This window comes from Globicephala melas, chromosome 1 (genome assembly GCF_963455315.2).
Source record: "Globicephala melas chromosome 1, mGloMel1.2, whole genome shotgun sequence".
Classification (NCBI taxonomy): domain Eukaryota; kingdom Metazoa; phylum Chordata; class Mammalia; order Artiodactyla; family Delphinidae; genus Globicephala; species Globicephala melas.
The window spans coordinates 104,507,000-104,526,937 of NC_083314.1; the positions used below are offsets into that span (position 1 = coordinate 104,507,000).

At 41.9% G+C, this 19,938-nt stretch overlaps 2 protein-coding genes across 2 annotated transcripts in view; one reads left to right on the plus strand and one right to left on the minus strand.

Annotated features, from left to right (window-relative positions):
• The window catches only part of TLCD4 (TLC domain containing 4), a 105,134-nt gene extending 93,887 nt beyond the window's left edge, over window positions 1-11,247 (minus strand). The window contains exon 1 of the mRNA XM_030868753.2: window positions 11,147-11,247. The gene's annotated coding sequence lies outside the window, so the exon portion shown is untranslated. The remainder of the gene's footprint in view (window positions 1-11,146) is intronic.
• Window positions 11,248-11,380: 133 nt separating this feature from the next.
• The window catches only part of ALG14 (ALG14 UDP-N-acetylglucosaminyltransferase subunit), a 104,541-nt gene continuing 95,983 nt past the window's right edge, over window positions 11,381-19,938 (plus strand). The window contains exons 1-2 of the mRNA XM_030868731.2: window positions 11,381-11,559; window positions 15,255-15,406. Of these exons, the coding sequence (XP_030724591.1) occupies window positions 11,424-11,559; window positions 15,255-15,406 (288 nt within the window). The 5' untranslated portion in view covers window positions 11,381-11,423. The remainder of the gene's footprint in view (window positions 11,560-15,254; window positions 15,407-19,938) is intronic.

The following is a 19,938-nucleotide window of genomic DNA, read 5'->3' on the forward strand; positions in this document are numbered from 1 at the left end:
CTACCCATTCCTCTTTTCATTGTTTTAATGGTGCCTAATTTGACGTAATCTTACAAAATAAGTGAGGGTAACATCCTTAATCTGATCTTTGCTGGAAGGCTATATTTCTTTCTTTGTCTGAGGAATCTTAATGGAAGGGCTTTAAGAAAGTCTCTGAAAAATAGTCTTTTACCTCCTGTTTGGGCTACAGAAATAGTTGGATTTTCCAACCCTGTGAGGCCCCAATTTTCTATACCCTTTATTTCCTTCCATTTCTGCTTGCAAACCCCTCATTTCTTATGTGAGCTCATTTCTTTCTCAAAAAATCTTGCTAAATTCAGCGAGGAGCAACCATCACACTTTTATATTCTGGTTCTCCCCAAATGCTTCCCCTAAAATTCAGCCATAGACGGAACATGGTCAGGCTTCCAAGTTGAGTAGGAGAAATTTCTACAATATTTTGCAATGGTATTACAAGGATCATCAGTTTTCCAGCCTGTAAGATCTGTTTCCTCACTGCCAATTGTCTGACTGTTAAGGTAATGCTATATGTTTTAAGATTCTATTAGAAGTTCCCTATTTCCAGGTATTAATTTTTGTATTAGAGTAAATGCTATATTGCTGTAATAAAGAGACCCCAGAAATCAGTGACATAAAGAAAATGGAAGTTTCTTTCCTGCTCATATCATAGTTGGGCCTAGACTGACAGGGCACTCTGTTCTATGAGGTCATTCAGGACCCAGATTCCTTCTATCTGTTATTACATCCTCTCCTACCATGTATTCCTCATCTTCATGGCTGCAGCTGGTCACAGACATGTCTATGGAGGAGACAGAAAGCAGTCCAAGACAAGCCATCTTCTTTTAAAAGGGTAAGGCAAAAGTTGCACCCATCACTTCTAGTTATATTCCACTGGCAAGAACCTAACCACAAAATCATACCTAGCTGCAAAAGAGGATAAGAAATGTAATCTCCAGTTGAGTGAACATGTGACCAGAAAGAAGAGAATGGATTTTATTATGACAACGATTGACCTGGGAGAAAAGATAGCCAAGGTTAAGAAACCTCAGAAATATAAAGCCAAAGTGGGGGGGAGGGGCAGTGGATAAATAAGCATTTTGTTTCTTAGAAAGAAAATGATAGTCTGAAAAAGGAAGGAAGGAAAGGAAGGAAGGAAGGAAGGAAGGAAGGAAGGAAGGAAGGAAGGAAGGCAGGCAAAATCTAGTTGGTGGGTACCCAAGTTTCCATTTTATTATTTCCAGTTCTTTTCTGAATATGTTTTTTAAATAAAAAGGTTTTTAAAATTTATTTTAAGGGAATTAGACAGAGAAAAAGGGACCCTGGAAGAATATGAAGGTAGAATAATAGTGATATGAGGAGAATAGGAAGAAAATGGAGTAATGAAAGTCAACAGGAGAAAAATTTCAATTGCCTGAGAGAAGACAAGGAAAAACTAGAAAAGGAAATGTTCTTTGGATTTGAAAATCTAGCAGTTACTGGTGAATAATTATGGCAGAAGCTAAATTTCAGTGAATCAAGGAGTGAAAATGGACAAAGCAAAACATGACAGCAAGCATGGACTAGTCTTTAAGAACACTGACTTTTTAGGAAAGAAGAGATAAGATGGCAACTAGGTATAACTAGTTCCACTGGCACGTGGACTAGGATGAGAACCAGCCTCCGGGAGCAGAGTTGGGGCATTGGGTCCTAGGGACTAGGGTGGTCCACAGTTCTAGCTGCCCAGCATATACCTAACGTGCATCGTGAACAAGTACTAATTCAACCAAGCTCTCAGACACTCAGAAACTCTTTGGGTCAAGTATATTATAGAGGTAACCAGTATGCATAGGACAGTGTTATTCTAGGGCAAGGCCTGTGTCAATCCATACCTGACTTCTGGAGCGCTGGGAGGGCCATGCTTCTTCCATATGCTGAGAGGAGCCTACATATGCTTGGAGTTCACCAAAAACAGGCTGCCTGGCTACACGTTCAGGATGACTGCCCCTCAACATCAGAAAAATAACTTTGCTCTGTGCACACCAGAAGGCTTCAGTTCCACGAAATAGCCCAGTTGCTTAAAAATAGACTGGGAGTGGAAAAACACTCTGGCAAAGGGATAAATGGTGTGGTTAAAGGCTGGAGTGCCATTTTAATGTGGTTGGGCTGTGTCTGACTGGTAGTTTAAAGGAGTTATGCTGAGCCAGGCTGACTGAGGGAGGGTTTTATTGATTGTGCTTTCATTTTTTAATGGGAGAGACTTGAACTTTATAGGCTAAGGGCAAAGATACAATGAGAGTCGATAGTTAAAGATTCAGGAGAGAAGGCATTATTGATGGAGGAAACTGACCATAAAGTTTTTGTTTAGTTCATAGCATCTTTTCAGAAAGGGAAATTTAGAGATTCTTTTAAATTTCTAAGTTAAGACACAGTTATTCCACAGTTCCCTAGGTAAACATTAATAAAGTATTACAAAGTGTTAAGACTTTCTCAGGTTCATTTAAGTTATCTTTTAACTTATTCCAAAACAAATATAACCAGCAAAGACCCCACTGGAGCACTGGTGTGGAGAAGGGAATCTTAAGTTTGGGAAATAGCTAAGTAATTTGAAATTTCTATCCAAAAAAGGTTTTTCAGTAAATTGTCAAGCCTGTTTGTAACAAATTCAGAAGGAATTCACAATGAATAGTGCACCTAATATAGATGAAAGATGAACAGGGCTTCCCTGGTGGCGCAGTGGTTGAGAGTCTGCCTGCCAATGCAGGGGACACGGGTTCGAGCCCTGGTCCAGGAAGATCCCACATGCCGCGGACCAACTGGGCCCGTGAGCCACAACTACTGAGCCTGCGCGTCTGGAGCCTGTGCTCCGCAGCAAGAGAGGCCGCGACAGTGAGAGGCCCGCGCACTGCGATGAAGAGCAGCCCCTTCTTGCCACAACTAGAGAAAGCCCTCGCACAGAAACGAAGACCCAACACAGCCAAAAATAAATAAATAAATTTATTAAAAAAAAAAAAAAAGAAAGATAAACAGTATATTAAATAAATCATGGAGACGCAGAGAAGAAACCAGGTTAAAGAGCACAGCAAGAGCTACATATCCGCTGTTGTAAAGTATATTCATATAATATTTTTACAAAATTTCCAAGAGAAAATAACACTAAGCTTTAGGTGGCACATCTGTAAATTTCATTCTTCTTATCCCCTTCTTCTTAACGTAACATATTTTCTGCATTAATTACCTTCCCTAAGTAACATCACTATATTCCCTGAAGCCACTAGCTGGCCACAGTACATCCATAGGAAGTCAAATCAGAGCACCAGCAGTGTAGACTTAGCATGGTTAAGGCCTTAATTTCCTCACCTACAAAATGGGGATAATAATAGTACTTAAGTTCATAGGACGGTTCTGAGAGGTAGTTGAGAAACTACATAAATGCCTACTAAACGGTAGACTGCATGTTTGATTGTGTATATAAATTTATTTTTTTTCATATACAGTTAAGGAATAATGTATAGTCAGATAAGAGTGAAGACATAATTTGTGTGTTTCTATCAAGGACAAAAAGCTCTACGGAAGCAGAAAAGAACTTGAGAAAAACAGAAAAAAGGGCAGATGTACAATGAAGAAGAAAAGATGGACTTGATGGAGGTGTTGGGCAGAGGCTTTGGTGGGGAGAGAGGGTTGGGATGAGCAGAACATTAATTCAACAGATTTCAAAGACAAGCGGTGTTACGTGCAGAAATAGAATTGTTTCTTTATAAGTCTAAAACTGAAAATATGGTAACTTTGAAAATTAAAGAAGCTACTTTTATTGTGTTTGTCATTAGTAAATGGTATAAGTTGGTATGACACTTACTGTGATAGTTTGGGAATGTAGATTTAAATAAGATTTTAATGTCTTGTTAAATTTGGAACTGATGAGGCATTTTGGGTGCACAAGGCTAGGGCAAGGGATTTATAAACATATCTGGAAAGGTTTATCTGAGATAAATGGACATAAAGTGAAAGAACAAAATTAGCATGTCTAGTAATTTCACTGTAAATTCATCTTAAACAAGGCTTGAATCAAGATATATATATATATTTATATGTATATGTATATATTTATATAAACTATATGGAGGGAGAGAGAGAGAGGCATACATATGTCTATCTATCTATCTATCTGTCTAATCTAGTATCCTTTTTTAATGTACTTGGAGAAAAAGCTAGAAAACAGAAGAGCAATTCTTGACTGGCTTGTGAAAGAGCCACTTTTCAAAATCCTCTCCCTCCTATTTAGTTCTAATTTTATAAATGAAAAGTTGGGCATAGTAAATGATACTATATTTCTATCTTTCTTTCTTTAATATATAGCACAAAAGCTGGTGTAAATATACAATAAATACATTTAATGATACTGTAGGGAGCTTTTCTGAATCCTGACTACCGAGTCCTAGCTTTGTGACTCGGAGCAAATGATGGGATCTCTCTGTTATTGGCAAAATGGGGATCATCATAATGCCTACCACATGGGGGTGTTGTGAGCATTAGATAAGTTAAATCATGTTCTCAGTGCTTAGCATATAGTAAGCACACAGTAAAATGCCGGTTAAGGATTATATAATGGCCTTCAAGGGTTAGTATTCAAGGAGTCCTAGGAAGTGGCTTCAACCAGGAAAAGGTCTTGACTTAAATATATATAAAGTATACTTGACAAGGAAAAAAAAGTCTTGGCTATAATTCAGATATTTGGGTTCTACTGGCACAATTTCTGTCACCCATCCTACCCAACCTTCCAGAAGATCTTTAATGTTAAAGCATACAACCATCAGTCCTGGTGGCCACAGCTCTGTCTCTGGCCCAGACTAAGAACTCCCTTCCAACTTTATCCTACCTTATCATGGGCAAACATGATGCTGATCAAAGTGGGTCTCCCTGGCTCTTGCAGAAAAGCTTCATTTTTCTTTCCACGCTCATTAGGACTGAAGATTGTTGAACTCTGGTGGGAACAGCCTAGCTGCCAGGCTTCCTAGCAGCCCACCCTCCCAGGCAGCCCATGAGAGAGTGAGAAGGTGACTTTTCTTTAGGAGGCTCTGGTAAGAGGTACACAGTTCATATAGCCAGGATCACTGTTAAATCACTGCTTGGGTGTTAACTGTCAACTGCCTTACCACTGTCCCTGCCCCGACCCTGGGTGCAGCACATAACAGGTACTAGTAGAACTGAACTGAGAGCCTGCCCTCACCCCTGTTTACTTCAATCCCCAGAAGGCTCCCAGGTGAGCCAGTATCATCCTGATTCTTATCTCTGTAGTTACTTGTAAATGCCCAAATCTGCCCCAACTTGCATTCCTCACCACCTTTCAAACACTTTCACTGCACCTCTGGACCTCCTGATCTGTATCTGCAAAGTTCCTCTATATCTTCAACTTCTTTCTGAATGTCTTCTCCACTTTGCTGCATAAGCTGAACCCTTGCTCTCCCACATTTCCTCAATATGTTTCTCAAATAGTGGCCATTTGATTCTCACACCCCCACGGGAGGCAGGGAAAGTACCTCTCTTGACCCCTATCACTGCTTCCAAACCACTTGTAGCTTTCTCCTTCTTCTTTCCAAAACTCCAGCTCCTTTGAAGTTCTGGTCATGCAGTTGTACCACCCTGTATCAGCATCCCTAACGGGATACAGATGGCACACGTGCATTAGGTTAATTTGAGGATGATTTACTAAAGGGACTGCAGCTGACCCTTGAACAACTCAGGGGTTGGAGGTGCCAACCTTCTGTGCAGTGGAGAATCCTAGCATCATTTATAGTCGGCCCTCCATATCCATGGTTCCTCCGTATCTGTGGTTCCATCCACGGTTCCTGCATCCACAAATTCAACCAACCACAGATCATGTAGTCCTGAAGTATTTACTATTGAAAAAACTTCATGTATAAGTGGATGCCCAGAGTTCAACCTCGTGCGATTCAAGGGTCAACTGTATTTACAAAGGTGTGAATGAGGTAGGGAAGGCACAAGGGATCACAAGGGTGACTCAGGGTTGGTAACAACGGAACTGTTACCACCCCTAGCCTGAGGGAACAAGGAAAGGGAGCTCTGGGACCCAGAAGGAGAGAGATGTGTAGAGAAGGCCACACTGAAGAGCAGAAATCTTCAGTTCAGGGGCACAGCCTCTCTCCATCCAATTTGCTAAGGATCCCCCTTGGCCAAACCCAGCCAGAACCAGAGAGCAAGGAAACCCGTTGATTTAATCCAGGTTTGGGCTCCCATGGCACTGAGTGGGGTGGAGAAGCGTGGATCTGGAAGGACAAATGGAACATATCTAGCTTATAATCAATGCTCTTTTTGGTTGCTGTCATCTTTCAACCTCTCTTTGAAGACTTGAGTTCCTAGCTCATTTTCTTCCTCTCTACCCCTTAGTGACCCCTAATGATCTTTTTCATCCATTCCTATTGTCATACCCTAAATACTACCACCACCAATAACACAATATTTACTTCAAGCATCCCACTCTCTGATCACCACCTCTTATATCTATAGTTCACTGACTCTAGTTTTTCATTGCAAGTTTTCAACTTTCTTTAGGCCTCCAGTCCACTGGCCTTATACTCTTCCACGATTCATCCACTGTCCCACCTCCACTTCCCTGTCTTCACTTTCCACTATGTCAAGAGGAAATTCCATGGACCTCACTCCCTTGAAAAGAACCTTCTCTCTTATGTAGTCACCTGTCAAAAATCTAACTGTGGTTAAAGCCAACTGTCTGCCTTTTCCAGTGGGGGGAAAAGACATAAAATCACGCCGACTGGTTTCTCTCTCTATTTGTTATCACAAGCTACAAATGGGCATCCCAATCTGCCCCGAAATCCTAGGCTGATCCTGGTGCGTATGCCAATTACTCTTCAAGGTGATTATTTCATACCTTCTTTCTTCTTGAGCTTCTCATACTCTTCTGTACCCCCAGTCTCCACACCCTTATCTATTCACCGCCAATTCTACAAACCTCCCAGGACCTGCATCCATGTCCCTGCCCTCCATTCTGTTACCGTGGAATAAGGGTCCCTCCTATCAAAGCCCAACTGCTCCCCTTGTGCTCAAGATTCCAACCCTTTTCATGTTTAAGCTAAATGTTTTTTTCTCACCTAAATCAATTTCCCTTTATTGGATCATTTTTAACATCAAATAAATATGTCAGTTAACTCCTATCCTAAAAAAAAAATCGTTTCCTTGATTACAAATTCTCCCATATTTTCCACCCAATTTTTCCATTCCCCTCCAAAGAAAAACTTGAAATGACTGTCTACAGACACTGCTTCTCTTCATCTCCCATTCTCTCCTCTGCCCATTTCTATCTGCCTTCCACAACCACCCTTCCATGGTAATGCTGCTCCTGTTTAGATCCCCAGTGACTAATTTGTTCCCAAGTCACCTAATGCCACGTATCAGCAGCATATGACATAGCTAACTGCACTCCCATTCTTGAATCATTTTCCTCCTGTGGTTTTTGTGGACACCATTATCTCCTGATTCTCCTCCTATCTTCCTGGCTTTTTCTTCTCCATCTTCTTCGCTGGCCCAGTCTTCTTGACTAGACCTCTAAATATTAATGACCCCAGACTCTTCTCTATCCTAAGCTATCCAATACATTAGCCATTGGCTAATGCCAGTGTATTTAAATTTAAAATAATGTAAATGAAATAAAATTAAAATTCAGTTCCTCCATAGCACTAGCCACATTTCAAGTGCTCAGCAGGCCATGTGTCTAGTGGACAACATGGACACAAAACATTTCCATCATTGCAGAAACTTCTGTTGGACAGGACTGACCTAAATTCCCTCCCCAGGTGATCTCACCCAGTCCCATGGCTTTAAATACCATCTATATGCTGAATTCTAAATTTATACCTCTAGCTCTAACCCACACTTCAGATTTATACATAAACTGCCTATTTGACACAACTACTTGGATGTTTAACAGGTTATTCAAACTAATATCCAAAACAGAACACTTCATTTTCATCATCTCCTCCCCTTTCTCTGCTCACAAAACCTTGTTTCTCTTCCTGTCTGTCTAGTCTGAGCAAATGACACCATCCAGCCAGTTTTGAAGCCAAAAATCTAAGAGCCACTTTGATTCCCAATATCTAATCCATCAACGAGTCTTACTGACTCTGTCCATAAAATATATCTCAAATCTACCCTCTTCTACCTTCCACTGTCATCTTCCTCGTCTAAGGTTTTAGTCTGGACTACTACTGTCATACAAGATCCCCTGCACCTAAATCTAGCACATAGCAGGTGCTCATTAAATATGCTGACTAAATTAACAAGTACAACTCCATTCAATAGTGCAAAATAATCTTAATTTTAAAAATATTCATGAATAATACTTGTCACAGAAACTTCAGAAAATTGATTTAAGAAGATAATAAAAATCACTTCTCAGGCAGACTTTACTTATGATTGGTATGGCTCAATACTATTATTCAGTTTATCCATTATTAATACATTTTCATGCTTTTCACACAGTATAATTTACCTCTGTGCATTTGTTAGCTGCACTGTCTGTGCAACTTACCTCCCCAAGAGAAATTTTAGTTGCTTTGTCCTGTTCAGTCCTGCCTTTTCTGATTAATCCAGTACATATTATTCACCTCTTAATTATATTCCGTGCCTGTCACAGCCCAGGACTCAGCTCACCCAGCAATTTGTGGGTGAATAAAACACTCCTGATTTATTGTGTTCAGGAGTTCCCAACTGTGTTCCTGTCTCCACCTGCCACCCAGCTCCTCCCTGCAGTCCTCAACTTCCTTGTCAGGAACACTGAACAGTTTGACCCTAGACTTAATCCAAAATAACTCAACCAATAACTCCAAACAATGTCTGCTATTCCACCCTCTTTGACTCTCTGCATTTACTGGCAGCCACTAAAATGCTTGATCACTCCCCATTCATTCCATCTACAACGAAGTGTGGTCAAACTGCTATTTCGTACAGACACAGGTAATGACAGTAGTGAGGGGATGGGTACTAGGGAATGCAGGGGTATCTTTTGGGGCCTAGAGACTAACATTATTAACATGCCAAACATCTGCATTGCCTGTGTCAGTTTACAACACCAGCTCAGATGCATTACCTTTGCAGCAATCCAAACACTATTATTTGCCTACCCAGCAATGATCTTTCCTCCACCCTCCCCCAACATCCTCCTCTCCAGGAGAATGCCTGTTTTGTTCAGTGCCCACCCTCCACCAAACAGCCAGGTACCACAGGTGAGTTGTATGTCATCCTCCACCCTACCTCAGCCAGATTTGTGGTCTCATTCCTTTTATGAAGGGGCAAGTGATATAAATTTGGCCAAAAGGAGTGAAAGTCTGCTGTGGGAGGTTCTGGAAAAGGTTTCCTCACTCTTAAAAAAAAGATCCAAGGACAAGATAACCTCTTGAAATCTGGAGACTGCCCTGCCTGGATGTAAATTTCTGAGACAACTAATGTCTTCTTCTAAAAGTATGATGGGAGAGAGTCTTAGGCTGAAGCCATTGCTGGGAATGGCAGAGTGGGCAGATGAAATAAAACTACATCTTTTGTAATATTCTTAAACTGTTTTTCATACCGCGCCAGAGGCCCTACCTCTGGACTTGCAACTACGTATTTGTAAGCCCAGGGGATTCTGATTCCATCAAAATTTGAGAAGCATTGACTTCTAAGCCCACAATTATAAAATTTCTCCACCACTTACTAACACCATGCAGGATCTTAGTTCCCTGACCAGGGATGGAACCTGTGCCCCCTGCAGTGGAAGCGCCGAGTCCTAACCATTAGACTGCCAGGGAATTCCCCACTAGCTAACCTTAGGCAAATCATTTAACTTTTATAGAATCTTTTTCTTTACCTGTAAAGAGGGGAATAATATTCACCTTATAACGTTATTGTGAGGATATAGGGTTAAGAGGATTTGATAGAATACAGGAAGTATGTGAGGTCCATTAGCCAGAAAATGATGCTACAAAGTACCTAAATGTCTCCCAAACTGCCTGCTGATAGAAATAGACACATTGGTTAGAGGAGCTGATCTCAGTCCTCTCCCCTGGAGATTCTGATTCAGGAGCTCCCTATTGTACCCTGAGAGGCTGCATTCTTTTTTTATATATAAATTTAGTTATTTTATTTTTGGCTGTGTTGGGTCTTCGTTGCTGCGTGCGGGCTTTCTTTAGTTGTGGCTAGCAGGGGCTACTCTTCATTGCAGTGCGCGGGCTTCTCATTGGGGTGGCTTCTCTTGTTGCGGAGCACGGGCTCTAGGCGCCCGGGCTTCAGTAGTTGTGGCTCGCAGGCTTAGTTGCTCCGCGGCATGCGGGATTTTCCCGAACCAGGGCTCAAACCCATGTCCCCTGCATGGGCAGGTGGCTTCTTAACAACTGCACCACCAGGGAAGCCCAAGGCTGCATTTTTAAAAGCACATTCTAGGATCTAAGCAAGTTTGAAAATCAAGGAAGTTTGAATTTGGCAAAGGAATACATGGCGTAAATTGCTATGCAGCAGCAGTTAGGGTTTCCAGTTTCTAAATCTACATCTGCCACTATTTCACTTGAGCAAGCTGTTTCACCTTTCTGGACTTGTTTACTCATCTGTATACTTGTCCTATCTAACCTACAGGTCCATTGGGGACTGAAGGCAAATTACACTTGGGGTGAAGGGGCTTCTCTAATCTCAGCCTTTTTATATTGCTACAATGTGGATTAAGTAAACATAAAAATAAGCAAAATTGGGATTGGGGGAGGTGTTGCCTTTGCGGTAAAATTAACTGAATAGGACGATTCTCTATCTCACTACCTTGAGCCACTGAACTTCCACTGCTCTCAGGAACATGGTGTAACTAGGGGTGATCACCCTCAGCTGGCTACTCTGGTCACACTGAGATCTGTGAAAAAGACTAGAAAAATTAAAAATATGAGTGCCTGGGAAAGAGGAGAATTGGATGAGAACCCGAAATTCAATTTTTTGTACTAAGGTACCTTTCACTGGCAAGCACTTTCAGTAGCTGTGCAACAGAAACATTTCCCTTGGCACCAAAAAGAAAAAAAAAGGCGACGTATGCCACTGGCCTCTGGTGGAATTCACAAAGTTGGTTAATTTGGAACACCTGCTAACTTGGTAGGTCCTTTTTAGGGCGCCCAGCTGGCCTCACCTCCTCACGAATCGAAACCAAAACTCCTCCACCGCTTTAATCCGCGAATTTCAGTTTACGCATGGGCTGTACGTGCGCAGACTCCCGCGGGGCACCCAGCGGGGTGGTCAGAGGCCAGGCTTCCGCCTCTGGCCCTGAACTCCTCCCACCGCCAACAAGCCCCGCCCACCAAGGGGCTCACACTTCGAGTTTGGGTCTCCGCAGCGCCCGTAGTTTTGAACTTTCACCGCTCCTGCGACCGGCGTCGGGGGATAGCACGCATGCGTCTTGTCTTCGAATGGGTGGCACCCTTATCCTCGCGGCGGCGGCAGGAGCCGTGGCCGTGCTGCTGGCAGTGCGGCTATGGGTAGTGCTGCGTCCCCGCGCCGCTGTGCCCCGGCGGTCTCTCAGCCTCTTGGTGGTGGCTGGGTCCGGTGAGTATCCGGGCGGCGACTGGCGGGCTCGGGTCGGGTACTACAAACCCCAGAGTCCACCGCGGCGCTGTTCGCAGGACTCCTAGCGCTTTGTGCAGCGTTGCATGCTGAGATTTGTAGTTTCTCTGCGGGACAGGAGCGGGTCAGCCCAGGCTGGGCAAAATGCTGGTCTGTTGTTGATGTGGCCCAGGTCGCGTCTTTAATAACAAATGAGTTACTTACACTTGTCTGTAATTAAGCGTCTCTGTAGCGTATATTTTTCTAACAAATTATTAGTGAACAGAGAGGACACAGAAGCCCGTGATGCTAACATGCAATTTGCCTGAATAAAAACTGCTGTTTTGCATTATTAATCTAGGCATTTGGGATAATTTAGGAATCACGAATACTACATGATAAGCGAGACAAAGCGAATTGTCACATTTATAAATATACATATACAAAACCCACAAGTATGGAAACAATTACCTACTAACGGGAGAACAATACACACTTCAGGATATTGTGCTGGGTGGTGAACAACAACCTGTGCAATCAGGTAATACAATCCAAACGGAGTGGGCCAGCTCTGTAGGCGTACCGCTTTAAATGGACAGCTCTGACAGAGCGATACATATACATGCTGTGTACGTTCAGAAATGCCAGGAGATTGCATCCGGATAGCATAATATTTATAAGTATTAGCAAATGGTCTAAACTTACGTTCGCGTGTAATTCATTACTTTATTCACTTAATGTATCTTGAGCCATAGGGGAGGTCAGGCACTAAGCTAAGCCCTGGAAATAACAAAACTGACGAATACGACTTGCCGCGGCGTACTGACTATGTCCCAAGCAGTGTGAAAGCTGTGAGGACACAGCAGTGAATGAAATGGAGAATAGAAAACGAAAAGCAGAATGGGTACTTGCCACAATAAATGCTATAACCTGGGAAGTTAACACTGCTGTGGAAGTTCACGCTGGGCGCCACTTTTTCTGAACTTGAGACAGGAAGCTTCCTGGAAGTCGTGATGTCTAAACTGAGACTTGAAAGATGACTAAGAAGTAGCCAGACAAGGGGGAGCTGGGGCGTTGAGGGATGGGAGGGTGTGAAAAGAAGGCCATAGCACTTGGGATGACCAGAGGTGCGAGGGCACTATTGTACTGAGTTGGATGTGGGGAGGCAAGCCCCATGCAGATCGCGGAAGGGTATTTTAAACCCTGCTCTACAGAGCTGTTGGTACTACTCCACTGCTTCCTACCATGCAGAGGTTAGGACCATGTGCCTTTAAATGAACATAACACCAGAGTTGAATCACATCTCTGCCACTTACTAATTTGATGATCTTGTGCAAATTAGTTAACCTCACTGAGTCTTCTGTTTCCAGTTTGAAAAATGTGGGTTAGGAAGAGGCGAGGAGAAAGAAAGTTGCATTTTCATCAGAATTGTCAGGTAAAGCCTCCCTGGGGAGATGACAGGTACCCAACAGCAAGGAGGCCGGAGTGGCTGGAGTAGACTGAGTAAGGGGAGAAGAAGCAGATGAGGTCCAAGAGGTAACAATAAGGGTCAGCTTACAAAAAGGCTTTTATTCCATATGAGAAGGGGAGCCCTTGGAGGGTTTTGAGCAGAGGTAAATAATTTGATCAACTCTTTTTAAGAAGATCAGTCTAGAGGCTGTGTTGAGAGTGGACTCAAGTGGACACTTGAATGGACAAGTGCAGAGAGGGGAACAGGCCAGGAAGCTTTGGTCATAATCCACGTGAGAGTGATGTGGTTTGGAGCAGGGTGCTAGCAAAAGAGGTGGTGAGAAGTGATTGGATTCTGGATATACTTTAAGATAGAACTGAGAAGATTTCATTCCCAAAGGATAAGTCTTAATAAAAACGTAAAATGCAAGATGAAGCTCTTATTATTTATTTATTCAGTAACACAGTTAATTTTTCAAAGAATGTATTCAGTTTCCTTTTAAGGGAAAAGGGTTTCCTTTTAAGGAAAAAAGAAAAGACTGTTAAAGCAGGTAAAATGAAGTTTTAATAGCAGTGGAAGATGTATATGTTCGGATTTATCCGTAATTGTTCCAGCTCTGAAAACAAGTACCTACTTTGCAAACCACCACACTTTTTCAAAGTTAGAAACAAAAATGATAAAATGAGTATAAGATGTGTAAATTGCTTGCCCTACATAAGAAGATGGCTGACAAGTTACAAAGTTAAAGCATGATTCTAATTCCTGTTATACTTACTCTCTGATGACTTTATTTCTATATCTAATTCCTTCTGGGATCTAGAGAGTAATCATTCCCTTTCTACTATAAGAAAATATATGCGTTTGGAGAAAACACATAATTTGTTTGATTATCCTATATGTTCACTGTATCACTATTGAAAGCTTTCTTGCAACAGTAAGGGAGGTGAGTCGGGGGAGCTTTGTAGTGTGACGAGAGACAAGGAAGAGGTAACAAATGAGATGAACACAGAGAATGTTAAAGACATCAACCTGGCTGAGGCCAGGGGATCATGCAGTTAAATTAAATAGGTATAATAGGGCCCAATCTTAAGGAGTTTGATTGGTTTGCTTAATTGGTATATAGTTAATGTAATAGGTAAATGTTCTTTTGGGTTTTTTCCCCCGAAGGAAAACTCAGTGAACACAGTTGGTTTTAAAATTCATGGTTTTAAAATTAAAGTATGAAAATTTTGGAGATTGTACAATTTCAGAAATTGAACACACAGTTGTTGGGTGAAGCTGGTAAATATTTGAGACCTCTGTTAGGTCTGAGACCTCTGTTAGGAGCAGTTGAACAAAAGTCTTCCTTAGGAAGATCTGAGCCCTGGGAGTCAGTGCTCATGCCTCCCTGATGTTACTTCGCAACACCTTCAGCAACTGTCTTCGCATTTTCCAGCCTACTTTCCTGACCTTACTTCACTCTCCTCTTTCTTCCCAGTGTTCCCACCATGCCTTGATCACCCATCCCAGCTCTTACCTTCTCCTGTCCTAATAATCCCACCCCCACCCAGTGGCCTCCCTACTCATATCTGTCCATTAGCTGCACCTTTCAAGTCATTTCAGCCTTTACCAGGGATCTCCCCTATGCTTAGGACATTGTTTTTTCATAACCTTTTGCTTGTTTCCTCCCCCAAACCCCATTTTAATTTTTCTTGCTGTCTTGCGTCGCTCTTTGTATATCTGTGTGTCTTGTCCCTTCCCCACCAGACTTCTTTTTTTTTTTTTTTTTTTTGCTGTACGTGGGCCTCTCACTGTTGTGGCCTCTCCTGCTGCGGAGCACAGGCTCCGCACACGCAGGCTCAGCGGCCATGGCTCACGGGGCCAGCCGCTCCGCGGCACGTGGGATCCTCCTGGACCGGGGCACGAACTCGTGTCCCCTGCACCAGCAGGCAGACTCCCAACCACTGCGCCACCAGGGAAGCCCCCCACCAGACTTCTTGATAACAGGATCTGTGTCTTATACTTCTTTGTACCTTCCTCAGGTAGTATAGTAGCACAACCTACTGCTGGTGCTGATTTTGTTTTTATACATTTATTATCCTCTTCCCCCATATAAAGGTAGTATTTATACAAGGGCATAGATTATCATTTCCAAATATTCCTTCTGTGTTTTGAGAAATACACAAAGCACAGTATTCGTATAATGTAGTCAGATGGATGTGTCCATTACCGTTTTCTGAATCTCAAGCCTTCCAATATTTTTTTCCAGGTGGGCATACCACTGAGATCCTGAGGCTGCTTGAGAACTTGTCCGATGCTTACTCTCCTAGACATTATATCATTTCTGACACTGATGAAATGAGTGCCCATAAAATAAATTCTTTTGAAGGAAATCGAGCTGATAGAAACCCCAGTGCTATGGTAAGTGGTAATTTCTATGTCTAAGAAAAGTTACAAGTTATGTATTGAATTTAATTTTCTCTAGAAACAATCTCATGACCCTTCAGTGCCCTGCTCACACAATGCAGTCAACTGTTTATTGCTGATGAAATATAGTTCTTTTACTACCCAAATATAAAAACTGCTTTAAAATAAATCTTCAAATCAAAATGGTTGCTTGATTTCTTATATTCTCTTCTATTATTTAAATAGAGAAAATTGTTTCTCAGTAATTCCAACTGTGAAAATTGTTTTATTTATACTTACAGAAAGCATCCAGTTCACGTGCTTATTGGTTCTTCGTTAAAGTTCTTTATCAGTGTATTACGTGTATTGATAATTTGATTTATCTATTACTACTTCTTATTCTTCCAATTGTATCTGTACCTGCCTTTAAAATTACTTCTCTGCTCCTGGTTGCTCCCTTCGTTTTAGCATTATAGCAGAATTTAGGGTAAATTGAAAAAAGTGGAACTCCTTAATCAGGAAGGAAACTAGAGCTGTTCCTCGTTAGATCGTCTCCATCCATCCCTCTCTCTGGTACCTGCCCGGCCACAGGGCTCCAACAGGTAGTTCAGGAGTGGACAGGCGAACCAGCTCAGGCCACTCAAAGTGTTCCTCCAGGCTTTTTGGACTTGGGGACCCAGAAAATGAAAGTAGTCTTTCTTCAGGGGTTCAACTCTGTAAAAGAAAACTTGGAAGCTGCCAGCAGTCATGTTTTCACCTGCTGGCTAAAGACAGACTGCAGCTAGAGAAAAGAATGAAGTTCATCCACAGGAAGAACAAGATGGGAAACCAGATGGTGACTCCTGCCTTCATTGACTCCAGAGCTGCTTCCATATGGGCCCTGTCTTGGTGGTTCTTACGTTTCTTGGAAGTCAGGATCCACTAATATAACTCATCCTCCACTGACCTTTTTAGTTAGTTAAAGCCTGCTTTAGTTACGTTTTGTTCACTTGTAAACATGATCCCTCAATAATGCACTACTAAATTGTGTGCTTGGAAAATCCACATCAAACAATCTTGGAATGCGCTGATGACTATTCAGCCGTAGCGAAACAAGTGGTATGTTTTTCTTTGTGGGAGGTGAGCCAAAATCCTTCATTTCTGTTTCAGGACTCAATACTGTATTAGTTTCCTAGGGCTACTGTAACAAAGTACTACACACAGGGTAGCTTGAAATAAGAGAAATTTATTCTTTAATGGTTCCGGAGGCTAGAAGTCCAAAATTAAGGTGTCAGCAGGGCCGTGTTCTCTTTGGAGGCTCTGGGGTGAATCCTTCCTCACCTCTCCCTAGCTTCTGATGGTGGCCAGCAGTCCTTGGCATTTTGTGGCTTGTGTCAGCATTACTCTCGTCTCTCCCTGCATTGTCACAGGGCCATTCCTGTGTCTTCACAGGCCCTTCTTATAAGGACACCAGTCATTGGATTGAGGGCCCACCCTATTCCAGTACGACCTCATCTTAACTTGATTACATCTACAAGACCCTATTTCCAAATAGTCACTTTCATAGGTTCCAGGTAGACATGGCTTTTTTTTTTTTTTTTTTTTTGCGGTACGCGGGCCTCTCACTGTTGTGGCCTCTCCCATTGCGGAGCACAGGCTCCGGACATGCAGGCTCCACGGCCATGGCTCACGGGCCCAGCCGCTCCGCGACATGTGCGAACCCGTGTTCCCTGCATCGGCAGGCGGACTCTCAACCACTGCGCCACCAGGGAGGCCCGGACATGACTTTTTGGAGGACAGTATTCATCCCTATACAAATATGTACACTGGACTATTTCAGGAAAAGCCTCCTGTTTGACATAAAGCAAAACAAACTTTTTCCTTTTAGCAAGTGTGAAAGGAGAAAATAGTAGAGACTATTGAGTATGCCAGTAATTGATCCTTTCAGTAATGGGTGAAACATAATAGTAACTTCATTTTACAAATGAGATAAATGAGGCTCAGAGACAAAAAAACTCAGCCAAGGCCCTGCCAAATATGTGGGACTTACCTACATGTGTCTTCTCTGAAGCCTGCGCTTTTGCTGCACAGCCCACTCTGCCCCTTTTGTGTATTCTTTTACAATTCAAAGCACTCAATGTGAACAGAATGCCTTGAGAATTCTTATCCAAGGCATCAGAGACTTAAAATGTCATTTAATCTCTTATCTTAGAGTATATATTAGAATTGGAGAGTTTATAGAAAATGATGGTAATTTTCTCACAAGAATAATGTTAAAAGTCTTATAGTTTAGCAGTGGCATACACTACTAGAAAAAAATATAAAGATCAAAGGATTACAAATTTCTTACTGTTTTTCAACATACAGAGTGGGTATCTTTGTTTTTACCTAATTATTAGTGTGCGTGTTCTTTTCTTCTTTCTGAAATTGTACCCAATTTGGAGGCTCCAGGTTTAATTTAACATACATATTGAATATTTCCCTCCAGGTCCATCACTGTATGTACCGTTCATTTGCTGAATTATGTTAGGATTTAGTGAAACACATAGAAGATTGTTATGTACTGTGTATCATGATGCTTTAGAACCCAGTAAGTTGGATTTGATGCACTTTAATAAGAAAGGCAAAGATTTCAATTTTATAAGTGCCATTATTTTTTTCTCGTTATCAAAGTAACACCACAGTATAGGACTAAGCATCTCTGTTCGACCTCCTTCCTTTGTCGGTTACTTTCCTGCTGGGGCAGTGCAACCCCTGTTAGAGAAAAAACTCTATCTCGTTCCTGAAATGGTCTGCTCATGTGTGAATCTAAAGCTGGGGAGAGTTTCTGCAGAGAAGCAGAAGAGAGCCATTGAGGGCAGTAGAAGGAACATGACTGTTGTCCTTTGTGTCGACCACCCCTATGAGCCACACTAGGCGGACAGGAGGCAGGGTGGAGAGACACCTTCTGACCAAGCCTTATAAAGGGAGGAATACACTTCTTGTCTCTCTCTACACTTCAGCTAAGGGGACTTGTACCCGCAGCGTCCCTGACAGCTATCTTTTGTACCTACCGTGGAGCTCACCAGATTGGGGAGAGGAAGGGTCTAACTGAAGAAATCAATAGCGATCAATACATTTGCTGCAGAGCCCATGTCAGCCAAGAACACTGAACGCTCTAGACCTGCAGTGTCTAGTAAGAGGAGCCACCAGTACTGACCCAGTACCATTTATTGAATAGTCCTTTGCCCACCGATCCGTGGTGCTTCCACTGTTAGATCAAGTTTCCATGTATGTATAGGTCTGTATCTGAGCTTTCTACTTTAACTGGTACGTTTGTCTATCCTTGAGCTAATGTCAAGCTCTTTTATTCTTCAGAAGTATCTTTTTTTTTTTTCCCCACATAGGTTTTTTTGTTTGTTTGTTTGTTTGTTTTGCGGTACGCAGGCCTGTCACTGTTGTGGCCTCTCCCGTTGCGGAGCACAGGCTCCCGACGCGCAGGCTCAGCGGCCATGGCTCGCAGGCCCAGCCACTCCGCGGCATGTGGGATCTTCCCAGACCGGGGCACGAACCCGTGTCCCCTGCATCGGCAGGTGGACTCTCAACCACTGCGCCACCAGGGAAGCCCCCCACATAGGTTTTTAAATTAGCTTTGAAAAATTCACAAAGAACTCTGTTGGGATTTTGGGTTGAATTGAATTGAATCTGTCCATCAGTTTCAGGAGAACTTACATCTCTTTGATGATATCTTCCTATCTGGAAACATCACCTTTCTCTCCATTACAGTATTTAGATCTCCTTTAATGCTTTTCAGTAACATTTCTAATTTTCTTCATAAGAGTCTGGCATATCTTTTGTTGTGTTTATTTTTAGGTACCTTGTATTCTTTTATTATTGTTGTAAGTGATATAACTTTTAATAATATTTCCTGTGTTGCAATATATAGAAATACAATTGATTTTTATAAAGTGATCTTATAAGAACCACCTGGCAACACCCTAATCCTAATTTGTACACTTTTATGTTATTAATGAAGATAATCTTATCATCTACAAGTAGTAATAATTGTGATTCTTTCTTTGTAATCCTTACATCTTTTAGTTCTTTTTTCTCATTTTGTTATTAGAACTTCTGGAACGGTAATGAATAGGAGCCGTGTAGTGGTCATCTTTGCATTCTTTCTGCTTTAAAAAATGTGTTGAGTTTTATTTTAAATAATAGTTAGTTGTTGATTTTTATCAAATGTCTCCTCTGCATCTGAGATGATCTTATAATTTTTCCAACTTTTTCTGTTTATATGGACAATTACATGGTTATGAACTAGTCTTGAATTCCTGGAATAAACCCAGTTTGTTCATGGTGCATTGTATTTTAATGCATTGCTGGATTTGATTTGCAAACATATCATTTAGGATTTTTTTGTTTATGTTCGTGACGGAGATTGCCCTGTATTTTTCCTTTCTCATGCTGTTCTTTAGTTTTGGTATCAAGGTTATACTAGTCTCATTATGTGAGTTGTAGGGTATACACAACTTTTTGCTCTTTGGGGGAATTTGTATAAGTACGGAATTAATTGTTTTAAGTTTCTT